The sequence below is a fragment of the Humulus lupulus genome, chromosome 1, assembly GCF_963169125.1.
Source record: "Humulus lupulus chromosome 1, drHumLupu1.1, whole genome shotgun sequence".
Classification (NCBI taxonomy): Eukaryota; Viridiplantae; Streptophyta; class Magnoliopsida; order Rosales; family Cannabaceae; genus Humulus; species Humulus lupulus.
This window is the reverse complement of record NC_084793.1, coordinates 182,993,062-183,012,801: the sequence shown is the minus strand read 5'-3', so window position 1 is coordinate 183,012,801 and position 19,740 is coordinate 182,993,062. Positions and strand designations below refer to the sequence as shown.

The following is a 19,740-nucleotide window of genomic DNA, read 5'->3' as shown; positions in this document are numbered from 1 at the left end:
GCTCGCTTAAATGGAGATCTCATTCCTCATTTTTATAATGGAGAACACCTGTGCAACACTACAAGAAAAAACAGTATTCATAACACTTAAAAACTGCTAACCAGGACTATTGATAGCACTTCTGAAAATGCTAACATAGCCCCTGTTATTAAAAGTCCAGTCTTTTCAATAACAGTTTTTGAATGTTATGTTCGGTGTTATCTTAAACTATTCAATAACACATTTTTAGGTGCTATAATATTCAAATAATAACATTTAGATAGAGTTTTTGGTTATAAATTTGAAGTTTAATCTTGTACTTTTTTCAAACACTTTTCAACTGTTACATTTGATTATTTTGATAACATTTTTAATTTGTTATATTATATAAACCATAACGATTTTTTACGCTTATAATATGTTTTTAAATCATAACATTAGTAATAAAATTTTAAATTTTATTTTGATAAGTATACTTATATGGTTTTTTTTTAATTAAAAGATTTTCATTATTGTATTTTGATAAAAAAAAATTCAAAATTAATCATAAAATGTAATTCTCAATATATTGATAAACCATAAGTATTACATTAAACAATAACTAATTCAAACCATGAATATGTCTACTTCATGAGATCTTAGTTCTAACTTAAGTTTGAAAGCATAACATAATAAAGTTTCTTGAACATTTTTTACTTCAAAAATGAAAAACAAAAACATTACAAGATACACAAAAGTAAACCATGCATGAAACTTGCTCCATCCTTCAATTCATCATTCTTTGTGCACTTGTCCAGAAGACAAAATTCTCACATTCTATGATATCCCTTTGGGTCTGGTTGACAACTCCTGGAAGTGATCTGAACCTAAAACAGCACATATGGACATTAGACACATATTATTTCCCTTAAAACCAAATAGATTATTACATAGATATGCATGAACATCAGATGAGATGAACCTCATACCACTAGCTATTTTGCACAGCTTAACAAAGACCTGTATAAGATTTCATTAACCCACTTGGAATCCAAACTAACATGTATTTAGCCCAGGTAATGAATGAATGCTATACTATAATTTTTACAGACTTATAATGAAATATCACTGGAACATTGTGCCAAGAACTTAAACAACTCTGAATTGTAGTAAATGGCTGAATGTTATTTGAGGATTGAACAGGGTTAATTAAACAAAGAGAACAAGCACTTAATTAAACTTTAAAGCATGATTTTTAAACAATTTCATGAACAAATTAGATATTTTTGACCTCTGAAAGTATTTGAATCATGGATTAATATTTTTGAGTTGAGAAAGAATGAGTCAAGTTTAACATAAAATGCAAAAATTGGAGTTTTGGTGAAGTGAAATACACAAGCGTTTGAACTAAAAGTTATCTTATAATTTGTAGTTGTTTCAAAGTATCATATCACTATGTAGTACCTTTGATGTCATCCACAGTGACGTAAGATTGATGTAAGAGGGCAGCAGCCTTAATAGAGTCGCACTTTGCGAGTTGAATTGCAGCCTTGGCTGAGAACAGAACAAATCTTGATCAGCTTAGCGTAAGTAACAACTAGATATATGGTTTGAACTAACAAAGTCAGTCACTGCTCGTGATTGAATTTTTTCACAAGTTATTGTCGAATTTGCCAAAATGTCATCTAGATACCATAATGGAAAACAAAGAAGTATGTCAACAAACTTACCACCCCAACAAAAGCCTGCAGCACCTATTGCAGAATAGCCTCTATTTTTCAAATCCTGAATCACTACTTTGGCAAATTCAAATCCCTCGTCCTATTGGAACAAGCAAATGGTTTCAGAACAAGTCTAAGAGAGTTTTAATACTAGAGTACAACAAATTCTTCCAGAAGTTAAATTAACTTGACAGTTAGGAAAGATTAAGATGCTAAAATAGCAACTATTGGCCTAGCTGAATCTAGAATTAATTTTGCAGAGCCCACAACATGAAAACTTTCAACTAACTCACCAGAAACAATCTTAAGTATCTATTACTAATATTAAGGACTATCAAGTATGAATCAAAACACTAGAACCAACCGTGCTATGATCTTTAATCCAAACGCTCATAGGCCTTTTAGTATCTGCACGAACAAAAGGATTCCCCTTCAAGAAGTCAGGAACGGCCACAAAGAATCCAGCAGCTGCGACTTTGTCGACCACTTTCCTTTACAATAGGTAGAAGCTTGTATTAGTTTTCAAGAGGACACACAACATCATTAATACAAATCACAACTTATTTTTCTCAAACAAAAAAGAAAAAAAAAACTGTCATGCAAGTGCTTAATAGCGAGTCTTAACGAATTCTTACACAAAAATAGGACCATTAATACCACATATATCCACTATTACTAATATTACACTAATCCCTTCAGAATAGTACAACAACAAATATTTGTCTAATTTAGCTCAGCTTCCTCAACATATAAGTTGGGTGTCATTTTTTTTAACAAAAGGGAATCTTGACTGGTTCCAAATATAATAACAGGTGGAAAAAAGGGGAAGAAGTTTGGACTGGTTTCAAATATTAAGCTAGGGAACACTCTCATATAATAATAATAATAATAATAATAATAATTAAAAAAAAAGTAGTAATAATGCTAAAAGACATACTGAATTCATTTATAATTAACTCTTATTATTTACTAGTTTTGATGTTAAGCACAATCATTGCTCTTATGTATATGTATAGGACAGTGGTGATGAATGAGAGGGAAAGTACAAGTGTTGGGGCATTGTAACTAACTAATGGGGAAGTTTTGGTTTTATTTTGAAGCGGTGGATTACCAATCACTGCTCTAAATCCCCTCTATTATGAGAATAACGTATGGGGCAGGGGAATAAAAACTACTGCTCAAACGAAAAGTTTCCACATATTGCAGTAAAAAGAATCATCTAGTTGTTTTTTATGCCCTGTTTTCTTAATTTGTTTTCTATTTCTATTGTTGCTCTTTGCAACTACTTAGAAAATAATTCCCTTATATTGCTCTCTAAACAACTTCAGAATAAAGGAAAAGCTAGAAGGAATCAAATAACTCAAGAAAATAAACACACAATATGCAAACAAAAACAAATTATAAACACACAAAAGGCACCAGCAATTATGTTATTAAAATAATAAGTTACCATCAATTAGAAGCTGCATGAACAAGACAAACAAAATTCAAGAAACATATCATGTATAGCTAGATGCATATTACCATATAACATGCACCCAAATGCATATTACCATATATAATACTTGGCTTTTATTGATTTTGTTTTTCTCAGTAAAAGGAAAAGAAAACTGTGACTACACTTTGTTCATGGAAATTGTTACGTACATGGAAATTGAATAGAGTACTGCATAAAAATAATATATTACACTCAAAAAGCAACAAAACCAGAGATAAGAGAAAACTTCACTTCTTAATTAGCTAGCATATATGGAGTTAACAGTGTTCATAGAATAGCAAGTGGCCACAATACTCTAAATTTCAAACATATGGTTCCAATTCTATGTGAAGCAAAGAATTCAAGATGAAAAAATAAATATAAAAAGTAACAATGAATTTATAATAGCTAATACAATGCCAATGGAATATAACCATATGGAAAACAACTAAATTACTAGAATAATGCTATTGAAAATAACCATGAGGTGTAAACAAACTATTACGTGATGGATTGCAGCTTCTAAAATTCATAAAAATCTTACATATACTAAGGAAAAATTTAGCAATGAAATTAAGGGTTTAAGTTATTTCTCATACTAGTTCATCTTAAGGCTGCAAAAAGGGAACAAGGAGTTTAAGTTGGCTCAAGAAAAGATTATGTACTCTATATCCACCAGGTAAAGTTTTATGGAAGCTTTAATGGAATGAAGGCTACACTCAAGCAATTGAGTGGCGAAGAACTTACTGCTCCAGGATGGGTCAGAATATAGGCATATCCTTGTGCAAGCTTATCTCGTGGAAATGACCAGTGACCCTGGAAGAAAATAGAAAGTCAATTTCCCTGAATTCAAGCTCATTAGATATAGATATCACTATATAAATAAGTTATAACTAAAATTTGTATAGTATTTGCTTATCAAGGATAAAAGTTTGGCTTCTTAACCAACATCAAGAAGTGCCAGCAGGAAAAAGCATAGAGAGCAGCATATAAGTAGTAGACAATCGTTCTAGCAAATCTTGCAAATTTGGCTATTCATACTATAGATCGTATTACCAATGTGCATGTTTATGCCTTTTTCTGAATAATTAAATGCATGTAAGAGAGAGACCTGTGTTGATCCTGTATCATGGTTCTCTAGAAATGTGATAGCACGCGAAGGCCACCATCCCATAACTCCAGTTGGTTTGCCTTGAGGATCTATCAATCTCCAGTATTGATTATGCAGAGCAGAGTGGAGGATTCCCTGCACAAGGGCAATACCTCAAGAGTTTACATCTTTCATTGAAAATAAGTAAAATAAGAAATGAAATATCTGGGAAATTAAAATAGATATTATGAGAAACTTGAGAAAGCAGAAACATCACCTTTGTTGTGACATCAAATGCTGATGAAGTACCCCCTGTGGCATTGATCCAATTGACTATCCTTTGCCTATGAGCATCTATAATTTGAGTGTTCCATCCCCACACGCACAAAAGTAAATAAATAAATAAAAGAGTGTATCTTATATAAAGTAAACTGATCTTTTCTAGCTGCCTAACAAATAGTGCATGACATAAATAACATGATTCAGGTTCCCTTGCTTCAATTTCTAACTCATTGTTTTGTAAAATAATTCTAGGTCCATGTACGTATTGGGAGAGCAAGATCAAAATCTTAACCCATCTTGGGTAGCCAAAAAAGTCTCCAGACATCTAGACCCCAGATGAATAATCAAACATGGTATTTTAGAAATCTTGTATTCTATGCCCCAATCTGGAAGATCAATTCAACAAGTTTGTAGGCACTTGAAAAAAAAAATTAAAAAAAAAAAATGCCACCCTGAAAACAGTGAGGTAGCAGGTAAATAAACTGTACGTGAATGCACACAAATCTCTCAACATTGAGCAAACATAACAGCTAAAATCCTTAAGTGAAGACTTTCTTTCGGGCCTTAAGTTCTTACCTTGATTGTAACACAAGTCGCCATGCTCATAACCTAAACTATCCCAATATTCTCCAATAGCAAATGCAGGATTTGAAGCTTCAATATATTCTTTTACATAAGAACCTGAGAAGCCCCTGTGAACAACATATAAGACAAAAACTTCTACTAAAATATATGAATAGAAATATAATTATGAATTTATAGAACCATTCAAAACTTTCCCAAACATCCTATCATTCCAATTAGTGTAATCTGCAGTTGTCAGAAGTCACTGTGATTCCTCTTAAATTAGTCTCCTTTGAACGTCAAGGTGACACATGTTACATTTAGATGGCATGTTCAGTCAGAAAAGTTGAGTACAGTACTAAACAAATGAAATTAACTGGAGCATATAGAATATTAATGTCCTTAGCAGAGCCGTCTAAAGACATGACTTTATAAAGTTATGCTTCATTCATATCAATATCAGCATCTTTGACTCAAAAAGACAAAAATGGGATAGATCTCAAAGATGGAAAGAATGATGTTCATTTATTGTAAAAGTCACTGATGACCTGTAAATGCACAAGCACACAGTGCTCTCAACAATACAAACAGAATTTTTATTTTTATTTTTATTTTTATTTTTATTTTTAAATGAATGGTGATGAGGATCTAATCTCATATACATTGCTTTCCATCCAGCTTTATCATTGTGATCTATGAATAAGCAATCCTAGCACAGAAATCAGCAGGAAGTGTTTGAAACACATGTAAAGCTGAAAAAGTTGAGAAATACATTACCTCACAAAGTCGAGGCGCCACCCATCATAACCAATGTAATTTCGAAGCCAATTTAACCACTCTTTTATATCTTTTATTACAAACTCCTGGGAATGATCGATGTTTGGTGCAGCATGGAATATATCACCTATGCAAAAATTAAGAGCAACTAAGTAAGATAGAATGCTCTCTCATTTTCCAGCTTAATCATCAAAACTATTATAACATGTTAATCATTTCCAGCTTAATTATTAAAATTAATAATGACATATTGACATTTTCATCTATCGAACATTAACATTTAGACATATACACATGCATATGTATGCATGTAAATATCCACATGCATGCTACTGCAAGGCATTCTATGTGAAGCACTTATAATTACTACATCAATAAACAATTGAATGAAAAGGTACCACTAGAAGGGTTTCCACGACCCTGAAAATTTGGATCATCGCAAACAATTGCCTCAGGACCCCAAGAAAGCTTGCCACCAAAAATGTTCCAAACACCATTTGGGCTCTGAAAACAGCAATACATATATATATATTCTGTAATAGAGGCCTCAAAAACATTCTTAGATGGAACCTAAAATACTTCTGATTAAGTAACTATATTATCACTTGATCGTAACAATAGATATGATAAAAATAAATTTTTTATATTAGTTTACTGCATATGACAATCCACCATTCTCATAGGTTCTTAGAAATGATAAATATATTCGCACTCAGAATAATTTGAAAAAAAAGAAGAATTTGTATAACAATGTCTAACCTGTTTATGTGCACACTGATGATTCAGCACAACATCTCCCAAGGCCTATATTCATAGAAATACAGACATAGCACCAGGTTTTAAAACCAAGTTTAACATCCAAAACTCAACTTCAAATAAAAAAATCACAAACATACCAAAAGGTCTTGAGAATGCATTTCTTCAATGCAGTGTTTAAGTTCCTCCTCAGAACCATATGCTGAGTTTAAATTGTACAGATCCGAAGGCATATAACCTGCATGTCATTAGATAATCAATATCTACTGTCTGCTATAAAATATATATATAAAAAATTACGGTATATAGATATATCTAAAGAGTCTAAATCAGTGAAGATTAACAGATCAAAATACTACGCAAAATAATAATAATAACAAAAATTAAAAAGTTCTATCTTGAAACGTACACCAATAGATTTTCCTTTTTGAGAGAAATAACTATTCATATATCCAAAACACATAAACAGGATGTGTGGGTCAAGTGGCCAACAATAACATACTAATACTAAAATAAAAGAGATTGCAAATCCACAAGAAGAGGAAAATCACTAAACAATTTCATCTCCTTTAGATGTTCCTGCAACAAGTTCATATATGTCAAAAAGGAAAGCACATTTCAACTACAATACACAAATTCTTAAAACTTGAGACTCACAGCAAGAAGAAGGGATTCTTTAGTGGTTAGCCTCTCCATTTCTTGGGCGTAAGCAGCTGGAGCTCCTCCCTGTACAGCCTGCTGGACCATTGCTCTGCAAGTCAATCTCCGTGGTAGACCCACGAGTCGAGCCTCGCCACGCCGTAGACCCACCGCTGCAAGCACCGTCACACCCACGAGCCAGCCACGCTGTAGACCCAAGAGTCGAGCCTCCCTGTCACACGATCGAAGCCGCAGGCCCCATCACCTTGTTACACACCTGCAACAAATTGAGAGAAAGAAAGAAAGATTGAACGAGTGAGAGAGAGAGAGAGAGAGAGTTACTGAGTGTGAGAGAGAAACAGAGGAGGCGTGTAGAGTAATTAGGGATTATTGCTTTTGTGTTTCATTTGGCGCCTGTGTATTTCATTTACCGCCCATTTTCCGTGTCTTTTTCTATTACCATGCGACAATAGCACTTATTAAAATATGCTATATTTTAATGTAATATATGGGCATAATTGTTGTAGTGCAAGTATTATCAATAAAACAATTATTTTTAAAGAATTGGCTTTTATTAATTTCACTTTTTACAAGTTTATGTTCAAGGGTTAGTCAGTAATATGACTAGTCACTTATAAGTGTAAGATCAATTTTTGATCACTCGTACATACACGATTTTCCACTTATAACAAGAAATAAAAGGAACTATGCGCAGCTGGTTATTCTTTCCAATTATTGTATTTATTACAAGTATTTGCTCATTACATATGTTGTTTTACTATATAATAATTTTTTATAAGTATTTATTACGAGCAGTAATGTTCGAACAGGTCTTTGTCATGGCAAGTGACCGAGGACCTTAAGCTCCTCAATCACTTGGGGGGGAATATAAGGTACCAAGAAAGCAAAGCATACCAATAGGCATATGTAAACAAACAAGAAAAATAAGGGAAAGCATACTATGGTACTTAGAGTATTTTTCAAAATTTTGTTTAAATTTTGTCAAATCAAAACAAAGTGCTATGCTAAGTTCAGTCATGCGAACATATGTTATAATAAATTGCAAATATTATAATGTCAAAATAGAAATGTGTTACACCGCGAGCATTTGCTGCTTGGATGTAACTATTAATTAAAAGGAAGCTGCCCTACGTAGCAAAAAATTCTCTTGACATCACGAACCATGGTTCATATGTCCTACTTACAAATCAAAATAAATAAGTAAAGTTATTGAGCGGCAGGAGCAGCTGGAGGATCTTGTTGGGGTTGCTGGTTGACTGTGGTCCTAGCATCCTCTGTGACGCCTTCAATGCCTGTCGCCAAAGCGATCTCAGGGGATTCCTAAGCTTTCTTCTCTTCTTCTAGGCGAGCAATGCATTTTTCCTGCTCAGCCTACTTCATATGCTCTGGTAAATAGTCAAAGTTCACCTCGGGGTTGCTTTTCCAGAACATGCAAAAGCAGTTGAACATCGCTCCCTTGAACTTTTCCAAGTTGTGAGCGTTGGATTCTTCGAGCAGTTTGACGCGCTCTTCCTACTCGGTAGTTTCTTTTATGCTAATCATCAAGTCGTCCTGGAGTTTGGAGGCCTCTTTGAAATTCAGCATCGAATCCTCCTTATATTTCTCTTTGATCTCAGTGATTTTAACCAAGGCCTTTAGGTGTTGCTTCAGCTCCTCGTCCAGTTTAGCAGCTTTCTCCTTAGCTGCTCTCAGCTGCTCGACATGTTTGGCCTCGACCGCCTTGAGCTGCTTGGCGTGTTTAGCCTCGACTGCCTTAAGATGATCAGCGAGTCTTTCCTCGACTGTCTTGATCTCTTCAGCATGATTGGCAACAATCTCCTCCGAGCGACGCCAAACAGTATTCATGGTCAGAACTCCCTACGATTAGGAGAAAAAGTAACGCTGTTAGTATGAGTAAAAGGGCAAAATAGACAACTAAAGCACAACAAAAATGGCGACTTACACTGAGTACTTCATTCAGTGTGCAGCTGAAAATTTGGTCGACCTTCATGGAGGAGACATTGCTGAAGCCTTCCTAGCTACGCTGGTGTCTTAACAGTTTCTTTAGCTTGTCGTTGGTTGAGTTGTAAGCTGTGTTCAGGATAGCCTCAGCTTGAGTCTTTCCTGACTGAGCAGGAGGACTTAGGTTGCGAGGAGCTGGAGGAGTCGGGTTGAGGGGAGCCAGAGGAGGGGTCGTGTCCTTGGAAGGTGGTGGTGCAGGAGGATCCTCAGTCCGAGCCCTTTTCTTGGAGGGGTCGCTACTGCTTTCCCTGGGGTGTCGCCTGCTTGCTTTCTTACTGCTCGCAGGAGCTTTGACATTGATGTTACTATACAAGTCAAATGCTTCGCCGGAAGGCATGATTGCAGGATGGAAACAAACGATCAGATAATATAAATTAAGTTACTTAAAATAGCAAGGGAATAAGAGTAAGAAAAATTCTAAGTAGTATACCCGAGCTATTATTACTGGTTGATACATTATTTATGGTACTACTGCCACACTCACTCTCTACCCCGAAGAAGTCTGAATTTAAACTATTGATCGCAAATTTAAAATTTTCGTCCCCGTCAAATAAATGACAGGGAATGGGCAAGTTGTCTAAAAGTAAGAAGTTAGTATCGTTCTCATCAGAAGACTCGAGTATGGGCAAGGGAACTCTGGAAGTTTTTGCTTGCCCTTCCCATGTTGGAAAGGGGTAGAGCAGCCCCTGGGATGCTGGAGGGTTCCCTGATGGTCCCTCCTATTACCCGCTGTCTCAGGGGTTGTGAAACATCTTGTTGCTGCTCAGGGATCTCTCCTCCGGTGGCACTCCCTGTTGTGGACTCTCTCACTTCCTGGTGAGGTGCCAGGAGGCCGACCAACCTCAAGTTGCTTTCAATGACCAGCTCCTTGACACTCTTCTTGATGTTCGTCATGTTGGCCAGGGTTGCAGCCCTTATCTCCATCTCTGGAGTGGGTTCGGTCGATGTAACGCCCCAACTCCAGGGACCGTTACGGTGTGCCTTGTAAACAGTGCTAAACTCACTAATCGAGTCATTAGGCCAAAATCGTGAACTAAGTATGATTAGCGGTTTAGGGATTAAACATTTTGGATAAGATGTAACGTTTCACTAGAACGTTTAATATATACATTGGGATCCCGAAAATAAAGTTTCAGAGTTTATTACAGAAAATATATACAACAGGCCGTTCTAAGCGGCAAAACAGGGTTCAACCCTAGTTCCACTTTAAACCTCGGCCGTGGCGGACGAGCAGCTGCATATGTACACGTCATCACCTAAGCTCTCCAACTCAAGGATGGTCTAGCTTCCTCTTTCCTTTACCTGCACCACGTAGCACCCGTGAGCCGAAGCCCAGCAAGAAAATACAATATATAACATGATATAATATCAACAATAATCATAGTAACCATTCGGAACCAACGGTCCATACAGATAGGTGACAATAGCCAAAAGTCACAATAATGAGCATCTCTCCCTTTAGCCATGTGACGATAGGGTCACCTGGGCTTAACTGATAAGTGTTTCTTTCATAAGCTCGGTTAGGATAGGTGCATGGTGATTAGTCACCAACATAACCATCCTCTCGACTCTAGAGTCGTGACTAAGGACAGCGTCCCCCAGCCGTGTGACAAACAGTCACCGGGGTCATATACCTTGGCCGAAGTCATTTGGTCTTAGACCAGGCAAGCGCTTATAGTTCTCATTGACCTTCCGGTCGGTCCAGCACTAATACCCCATATGAGTCATTCAATGCCGACCTCGATTGGATCCAACCTTTATTTGGCCCGGCATTTACAACGCACTGCCACCTCTGACCCTTGGGTCGGTAAAAAACAACCAGTGCTCAGCCCGTGGTGAACTTAACTAATAAGTCACAGCTTCACAGACGGATCTGTCACCATTGTCGATTCTGACTAATAAGTCAGCGCCATACACAGGTAAGCCATGCAACCAACATATACCACATGCCCAATATCCATAAACAAGGTATTCAACATGCTTACTTAACAGATATTAGTACAATTAGGACTATGCATTAACACAGAGGTTCAAGCTCTGAACGATATCACACCCAGTATACAAAGCATGTCCTAATTACATGTTTCTCATGCATCATATGCAATATATCCAACAATCCAACATGCACCAATAACAGCCATGCATGTCACCTTTAATAGTCAACCACCATGCATGTCATACATAACAATCAACCGGCATGCATTAATAATAACCACGCATGTCATATTCAATAATCAACCAACATGCTTCATAATAGCCACGCATGTCACTTATACACAGGGTGCAATTTTCTTACCTCAGAGTCAAGCTAGAACGATTAAAAGAACGACCCTTGAGAACGATCAACTTTTAGTCCTTTAGCGGTCACCTAGCCATAACCAAATATAAGGTATCATCAATAAAAACAATCAACATAAGTTCCCAAATCAATATCTAGCCTCCGGGACATCAATCCCCACTTAACCGGGTACTAGGTTCAACCCCGAGACTTATGGCTTGAATCCCCAAGCTAAAAACATGTTTTTGGTCAAAATGGCCTTAAGGGCCGCGACCCTCCCCTGCTGCGCCGCGGCGCGCCTTCAAACAGAAAGGCTCCCCCCTGCCAGACGCCAAGGGCCGCGGCGCACCACAGCCGCGGCGCGGCGCCCAGCCCAGACCAGCAATATGCCCACGCTCGAACCCGTTTTTCCCCTGTGTTCTTTCCTCTCAAACTAGCCCTTCAAACCATCTTTAATCCTCCTCCAAACATACAATTAAACCCCCAAATAACACCCATAGCTCACCCTCATGAAACCAAAAGCTGAAAACTAAAACTTAAAAACAGAGCACACTAGTAAATCCATAACTGGAACTCACCTCAAACACGGTTTTGAATCCCCTTTAATGGCTGTGACAAGTTCCCTAGCTTCCCCTTTTTATTTCCAAGCTTAACTCCTCAAGGTGGCTCTCAAAATTCAAAGAAAAGGATGAAGGAAGTCTTGTACGGGAGAGGAAGGGAAGTGATGAGGATAGGCTCTGTTCCACAGCCTTCTAAACTCTCAAAAGAACTGATATATATCCTTAAGGTCAAAAGACCATAATGCCCCTAGGCCAAATAAAACCCTCTAAAGGCTTCCGAGGGTAAAACCGTCCTTTCCCGTCTATCTCGTTAATTATAATTAACGCTCTCTATTTCCCGCTATTCTCAATATTCCCAAATACCAATAAATTATATCCCATTACCCTTTAATTCCTGGTAATGCTCTAATCATTTAATTCACCCCGGGACTCACCCCGAGCCCCGAACTTAAACCCGTTATGACTAGACTGAACACTTACATCTCATGATCGTCTCATGTCGAACAGCTCGAACCAATCCACCTTATAATGTGGCTATATTAATTAATCACAACCATGCACCCAAAATATAAAATTATACCCACAGTGGCCAAATTACCAAAATACCCTCATAGTTAACATATGAGCCCATATGCATGCATTCACCATCATATAATAATATAACTCACACCAACGTGCATATAATCATTAAATACTTATAATAAATCAATTATGGCCCTCTCGGCCTCCTAATCAAGGTCCTAAACCTTATTAGGAAATTTGGGGCATTACAGTCGATACCATGGACCTAGACAATATCAAAGTTCTAAGGACGATATAGAAAATCTAGAAGAAAGTAAACGACCAGTAAGTAAGAGATTTACTTCCTCAAGTGAAGGCCAGGTTATCGACAACCAGGTTCGTCATAAGGAAGTACTTCCCTACATTGGATTTGTACGTGATGTCGCTCAAAAAGGTACGAGCAAACTCTTGGTGGTAGAAGTGAAAGAACCTCGTGTTGTTGTCGTTGGGGTTGGACTTGAGATCGAATAGGTAGTTCATCTCATGTGGTGTAGGCACGGGCCATTTTTTATGATTGTAAAGGATATAGAGTGCTGATAGTACTCTATACCCACTGGGAGTAATTTGAATGGGGGCAAGGTCAAAATAATTGGCCACCCCTTGAAAAAAATGGTGCAAGGGCAAGATTCCCCTTGCTTGGATGTGGTACCTCGACCAGGCACTAAAGGCGCCTCCGGGCACATTTGCACTCTAGTCGGGTGAAGGTTTGACTAGGGTTATCCCAGGAAGACCGTACTTCTTGAGATATTAGTTCACCATCCTCGCCGATATGATGCTAGGAGGCGCAACGTACCATTGACGTCTGGCTTAAGACTGTCGCGAGGTCGGGCTTTAGGTTGGATTTCTGGGGGTGTAGTATTTATTGTATGAGGGTTAGTAGAATGGTCCTTAGTATGAGGGGCAGGTTGGTTAGAAGAAGGGTTGGTTGTTTTCTTTTTTCTACGAGCAATATATTTCACACGACCCATGTTTGGTTGACTGGTACTTCTGAAAACGACAGTGATGGTTGTTCTTGATCCTCGAATAGTAGCGCAAGAAGATCGTCGTCAATTGGCCTCTCATCTACCCAAGGATCGTGCATGAATATTTGAGAACAGAAAAGGGGAGATAAGAATCTACGACCAATAGATAGAAGGAATGGAAACGTTGGGATAACGTTGCTTGTGTATAAAAGTTAAGCTTTTATACGACCATCAGCATTCTAACGTAAACACTAAAAAGATGCGAACAGTTTGGAAAAACAAATTAAAAAGCAAAAGTGAAAAGTTTTTTAAGGAAAAATTTTCGACTCCGAAGACGGGCAGGAAAAACCCAGATTTTTCCGAAAGCAAAAAAATCAAATTTTACATTGATTTTGGGCCCTAAAAAAGTATTCCTACTTCCCACGCGAATTTCTAAGCCTCATTTAGTGTTTTTACTAATTAAAACTCTTATCCTATCATGTCACTAACTACGAACACAATTACCCCCGAAAGCAGTTGTAACGTCCTGGGTAGCCAAGACCGTTACACTGTGTATTTATAAAGTGCAGGACTTGCTAATCATGTCATTTAGTTGGAAACGTGTCACTAAAACTATTAATGAACTAGGGTTAAAAGATTTTGTTCATAAAAGATACATTTCATATAAATAAACGTTCTATACATGGGATCCCAAAAGAAATAACATTTACAGGTCAGTTTACAAAATTTCCAGAGTACAAACAACCACTAGCCACTCTAAGGGAAAAACAGACATTTATGGTCCTCCTTTTCCCATCCCACCCTCAACTATGGCGGCTGAGCAGCTAGTCATGTACATTCCGCCTCTAGAGTTCTCCAAGTCAGGGCTGATCAAGTCTACCCTTGCCTTTACCTGCACCACGTAGCACCCATGAGCCAAGGCCCAGCAAGAAAACACAACATCATAGCACAAACAATGATAATAATCAGATAACTCTTTAAGCATGTTCATACACTTAGCAGTCCATACTAATCACATAATCCATATATACAATCAGGAAATTCATGAGCTAATACTCAACTACTCATCACATCAAATTCGTCAATTAACAATGATAACCAAATCACATGATAATTAGAGTCGACGCCCTTAGGTCGCACCCTCTGTTTACCCCACTGACTCTGGTCCGCTTAAACCGAGCTTAGTGAATATTAAGCTATCCTCAACTACAAGTGGCTGAGCCACGCCCTGTGCGCAAATGTAAACTCTGGTACTCTTAGGTCATTTTTTTATTATTTACATGGCGTAACACCATCCTTCATAATGCATACAAAACAGGGAGCCCTTGGTCCCATTATAAATTCACAACTGGGTGCAATTTTCTTATCTTTAATTCCAAGTGTCCTGGTTACGAGAGATGACCCTTGAGCACGATGCATTTCCCGAGCCCTAGCTTACACCTAGTCACAACCATGATAAGAGATTCCATCAATAATTGTATAAAGGTTTCCGGACTAAGTTCTAGCCTCCGGGACATCGAATTCCACCAAACATGGTAGTGGAATCGATCCCGAGCACCCTAGGTTAGGTTCCCGCGCCTAAAATCTTCATAAGGCCAAAAATGCCCTTAAGAGCTGCGGCCCAAGCTTCCTTGGTCGCGACCCGCCCTTATCTAGAGGGCCAGCCTCATATGTCAACAGACACAGGCTGCGGCCCAACACTCCTCTTGCCACGGCCCACCCCTCTTCCTCAGTTCCCATCTGCTTCAGAGGGCCACGACACACCAAGAACTGAGCCACAGCTCGAACCCTTCAAAACCAGAAAACCCACCATTTTTAACACTCAAACCTCACACAAATCCACCCAAAACCATCCTAATGATACAATTCAATTAACACAAACATTCTAACGTGTTTCCAGCAGCATAACCCAACTAAAACATAACTTAGAAACTCATCAAAAATTACACTTTAATCTTAGAAACTCATAAACTCAAGAACACCAAAACCAGCCAAGAAAACACAGAATTTAGACACTAAACCATAAATTAGAGCTTACATTCACTGAAGAACCAATCCTCCGAGAAATTATTGAGCTGACTCCCAAGTCCTTAGCCTCAATTCCGTCTTAAATTCAAAACCCAAGAACTCTTAGAATCTAGCCCAAAGCTACATAATCAAATGACCACAAAATGTAATTCAAGTCTTACCTCAACTCCTAATTGAATTCCTTAGCCAAAACTGAGCTAATCTCCAAGGTTCCAATCCAAATTATGAGTTTCCTGCCAGGTCCTCCTTTTGGTTTCACTAGTTTCCTTGAGAGAGAGAGAGAGAGAGAGAGAGTTGAGATAATAGGAATGAGCTGAGAGAAAAAGAAAGGATCGGTTTGGCCTTGTTCTACTGTTTTCTTAATTTTGTTTGATCCATCCTTAACTAATTAAGTCAATCTCGAGGCTCGGGGTACCAAAAATGCCCCCGCGGGCGAAATGGTTAATTTCCCCAGTATTCCCTCCTAGGCTTCCTAACCTCAAATATATCTCCAATTATTTATTTCCATAACCCGATAACCCAAATAACCATCTAATACCCAAAATATCCCTTGACTCGCCCCGAGCCAAGTATTGGGTCCCAATGTGACTTCCCCGCTAAGTGGCTCCCTAGGATCGCCTCAAGTCGCATGCTGCAGATATATCCACATAATAATGTGGTCCTCACAATTATAACATATAATCACATTTATGCCCTCGACGGGCTAAAATAAAAAATATACCCCTTTAAGCTAAACATGGCCTACATGCATACTAATACTCGTAAACATGCATTTCATATATCCTTATACTCATATAAGCATGCTTATCACAGAATCATGCATTAAATTATTTAATTAACACATAAACCAAATATGCCCTCCCGACATACTAATAAAGGCCCTTAAGCCTTATTAGTGATTTTTGGGTCATTATAACTATCCCCTCTTACTGAGAATTTCGTCCTCAAAATTTACCTGAATAGCTCGGGATACTGATCTCGCATCACCGACTCAAGTTGTAACGCCCTGGATAGCCAAGACCGCTACACTGTGTGTTTATAAAGGTGTGAGACTCGCTAATCAAGTCATTTAATCAATACGTGTCATTAGTTACAGTGTTCTAGGGTTAAAATACATTTTGGCCTCAAAAGAAACATTTTATAAATTGATAAACAGTTTACGGAAGGGATCCCCAAAAGTGCAATGTTTAAAAGCTGGTTTATAAAATTCAACAGTTAAGAGTAAACATTAGCCATACTAAGGAAAAATACAAGGTTCTGGTCCTCTCGTCCCTGTAATCCCCTCAATCGTTGCGGCTGAGCGGCCTGACATGTACATTCACCCTGCAGAGCTCTCCAATCAAGGCTGATTGATCTTGCCCTTACCTTTACCTTTACCTGCACCACGCAGCACCCGCGAGCCAAGGCCCAGCAAGAAAACAACATACACAACAAAAACAATATTATCAAACAGACATTCCAATAAGCATGATCAGATATTCAATCCACAACATATAAGCATACTTCATGGTACAAGTAACCTCTTCTATACTCAGATTATTCAACAATCTCACTAATCACATTCATAGCCAAATATAATAATTAATTAACACAAATACTAGGATAGACACCTTAGGTCGCACCCTCTGTTTAACCCACTGACTCCGGCCCGCTTAAACCGAGCTTAGTGCATAATAAGCTGTCCTCAGATACCAGTGTCCGAGCCGTGCCAATTGCACAAGTTAACCGTGGCACACTTAGGCTATTGGCTTACAATTTACATGGCATAATACCATTCTTTCAATCATATATATCAAGGAACCCTTAGTCCCATTCAAATATTCAACCGGGTGTAGTTTTCTTACCTTTAGCTTCTAGATGAATTAGCTACGGGCGATACTCCTTGAGCACGATCCGATCCTCGAGCCCTAGCTTAGCACCTAGTCATAACCATGATGAAAGACACCATTAACAATATTAAATGAGTTTCCAAACCAAGTTCTAGTCCCCGGAACATTGAACTTCACCAAATATGGTAAAAGATTCAATCCTGAGCACCCTAGGTTAAATTCCCAAGCCTAAAATCTCAAAATCCCAAAATCTCTTAAGTGCCCTGGCATAGGCCATCCATGCCGCGGCATGGCTCCCAAACAGAACCATCTAAGGCACAAAAATAGGTAAGGGCCGTAGCATTGCTTGGACCATGCCAAGGCCCGCCCTCCTTCCTCAGCATGCAACAGCCTCGAAGGGCCGCGGCTCACCAAGAACCATGCCGCGGCCCGACCCTACGAACCCAGAAAAAACCACCATTTTCAATCTCTAAACCTCACCTTAAGCCATCCCAAAGCCCCCAACTCAAAACCAATTAATAAAAACATCATTAGAATGATTTAAACAACACAATCCAACCAAAAATCCAGCCTAACACTCACCAAAACTCCAATTCCAATTTATGAGATTTCAAACCCACAGAACTCAAAACCAGCCATGAAAACTCTCAAATTCAACCATCAAACTTTAAATTAAACCTTACCTCAGCTGTAGAATCGTTTCTCCAAGGATCCCCTGGCCTATCTTCAGAGTTTTAAGCCTTAACTCCACCTTGAATGTCCAAACCACAACTATTAAAAACTCAACCATTTTTCCTTAAATTTCTAACCTCATAAATGAAAATTAATGCTTACCTTGGCTCTAACTCAACCCTTGATTAGTTCCTTTAGCTAATCCTCTGGTTCAGCCCTTCAATTCCCCTTAGTTTGAGTCAATTTCCCCTTTGAAAATCAGGGTTTTGCCTTTGCTAAGAGAGAGAAGAGAGAGAAGGAGAGAAAGGTCGGTTTAAACTTGTGTCTACTATTTTCTAACATATTCCTTAAGTTATCAGACTAATCCCAAAGCTCGGGGTATCGAAAACATCAGGTCGCTTCTTTGACCCTGCTATTCCTCCACAAAACTTTAACTAGCAGATTTGATCTGAATCGGTCGTTCCTCATAAGATAAATCTGTCTGCAATTCCAAGTCCTCATACTTCAGCACATGTGTTGTATCTGAAACATACTTCCGCAACATAGAAACATGGAATACATCATGAACTCCCGACAACGACGGTGGCAAGGCCAACTTGTAAGCCACCTGTCCAATCCTTTCTAGAATCTCGAAAGGTCCAATGAATTGAGGGCTCAGCTTGCCCTTTACTCCAAATCTCGTCACCCCTCGTAGTGGTGAAACTCGCAGAAACACGTGGTCCCCAACCTGGAACTCCATGTCTCTACGCTTAGGGTCACCATAGCTTTTCTGTCTACTCTGTGAAGCAAGCATTCTGGCTCGGATCTTCTCAATAGCTTCATTTTTCTTTTGAACCATGTCCGACCCCAAATATTTCCTCTCCTCCATCTCATCCCAATGAATGGGTGACCTACACTTCCTCCCATACAACATCTCATATGGAGCCACTCCAACCGTGGACTAATAACTGTTGTTATATGAAAACTCAATCAATGGGAGATACTTACTCCATGATCCCTCGAAGTCAATCACACACGCCCTAAGCATATCCTCCAACACCTGAATCGTCTTCTCAGACTGTCCATCAGTCTAAGGATGAAAGGCTGTGCTAAACTTTAGCCGAGTTCGCATGGCTTTTTGCAGAGAACCCCAAAACATGGAGGTGAAAATAGGGTCCCGATCAAACACAATAGACCTAGGAACCCCATGGAGATGAGCATTTCCCTCACAAACAACTTCGCATAGTGTTTCACTGTGTAAGTCGACTTCACTGGCACAAAATGAGCTAACTTGGTGTATCTATCCACTATCACCCACACCGAGTCATACAGTCCCACTGTCCTAGGCAGACCTCCCATAAAGTCCATTGTAACATCCTCCAATTTCCATTCGGGAATGCCCAAAGGCTGAAGGAACCTCGCTGGTCACTGATGCTCAGCTTTCACCTGCTGACAAGTTAAACACTTGGCCACGTACTCCACTACGTCCTTCTTCATCCCGAGCCACCAGTAAATGTCCTTAGATCCTGATACATCTTCGTGGTACCCGGATGAAGTGGGTACGGCGTAGTATGGGACTCATCTA

General features: G+C 38.7%; 2 protein-coding genes across 2 annotated transcripts; both read right to left on the bottom strand.

Moving 5' to 3' along the window:
- Window positions 1-540: 540 nt before the first annotated feature.
- LOC133823511 (endo-1,3;1,4-beta-D-glucanase-like) lies at window positions 541-2,177 on the bottom strand. Its single transcript, XM_062256321.1, has 4 exons — window positions 2,044-2,177; window positions 1,689-1,779; window positions 1,423-1,512; window positions 541-845 (listed from the first exon to the last, which is right to left on the bottom strand). The coding sequence occupies exons 1-4, from the start codon at window positions 2,071-2,073 to the stop codon at window positions 796-798; spliced, it is 261 nt and encodes an 86-aa protein (XP_062112305.1). The 5' UTR covers window positions 2,074-2,177; the 3' UTR covers window positions 541-795.
- A 954-nt stretch (window positions 2,178-3,131) lies between these two features.
- Window positions 3,132-6,894, bottom strand: LOC133825283 (alpha-amylase 3, chloroplastic-like). The gene is made up of 9 exons (XM_062258249.1): window positions 6,766-6,894; window positions 6,629-6,673; window positions 6,268-6,373; window positions 5,870-5,996; window positions 5,105-5,220; window positions 4,524-4,600; window positions 4,268-4,402; window positions 3,327-3,345; window positions 3,132-3,142 (listed from the first exon to the last, which is right to left on the bottom strand). The coding sequence occupies exons 1-9, from the start codon at window positions 6,856-6,858 to the stop codon at window positions 3,132-3,134; spliced, it is 729 nt and encodes a 242-aa protein (XP_062114233.1). The 5' UTR covers window positions 6,859-6,894.
- Window positions 6,895-19,740: the final 12,846 nt, after the last annotated feature.

Coding starts and splice junctions, on each gene's coding strand:
- LOC133825283 (XM_062258249.1), bottom strand. CDS start 6,858: ATGCCTTCGGATCTGTACAATTTAAACTCAGCATATGGTTCTGAGGAG. Junction 4,601..5,104: donor CGACTTGTGTTACAATCAAG/GTAAGAACTTAA, acceptor CTCAAATTATAG/ATGCTCATAGGCAAAGGATA. Junction 4,403..4,523: donor CATTTGATGTCACAACAAAG/GTGATGTTTCTG, acceptor GCCCTTGTGCAG/GGAATCCTCCACTCTGCTCT.
- LOC133823511 (XM_062256321.1), bottom strand. CDS start 2,073: ATGAGCGTTTGGATTAAAGATCATAGCACG. Junction 1,780..2,043: donor GGATTAAAGATCATAGCACG/GTTGGTTCTAGT, acceptor TTGTTCCAATAG/GACGAGGGATTTGAATTTGC. Junction 846..1,422: donor CACTGTGGATGACATCAAAG/GTACTACATAGT, acceptor GTGCTGTTTTAG/GTTCAGATCACTTCCAGGAG.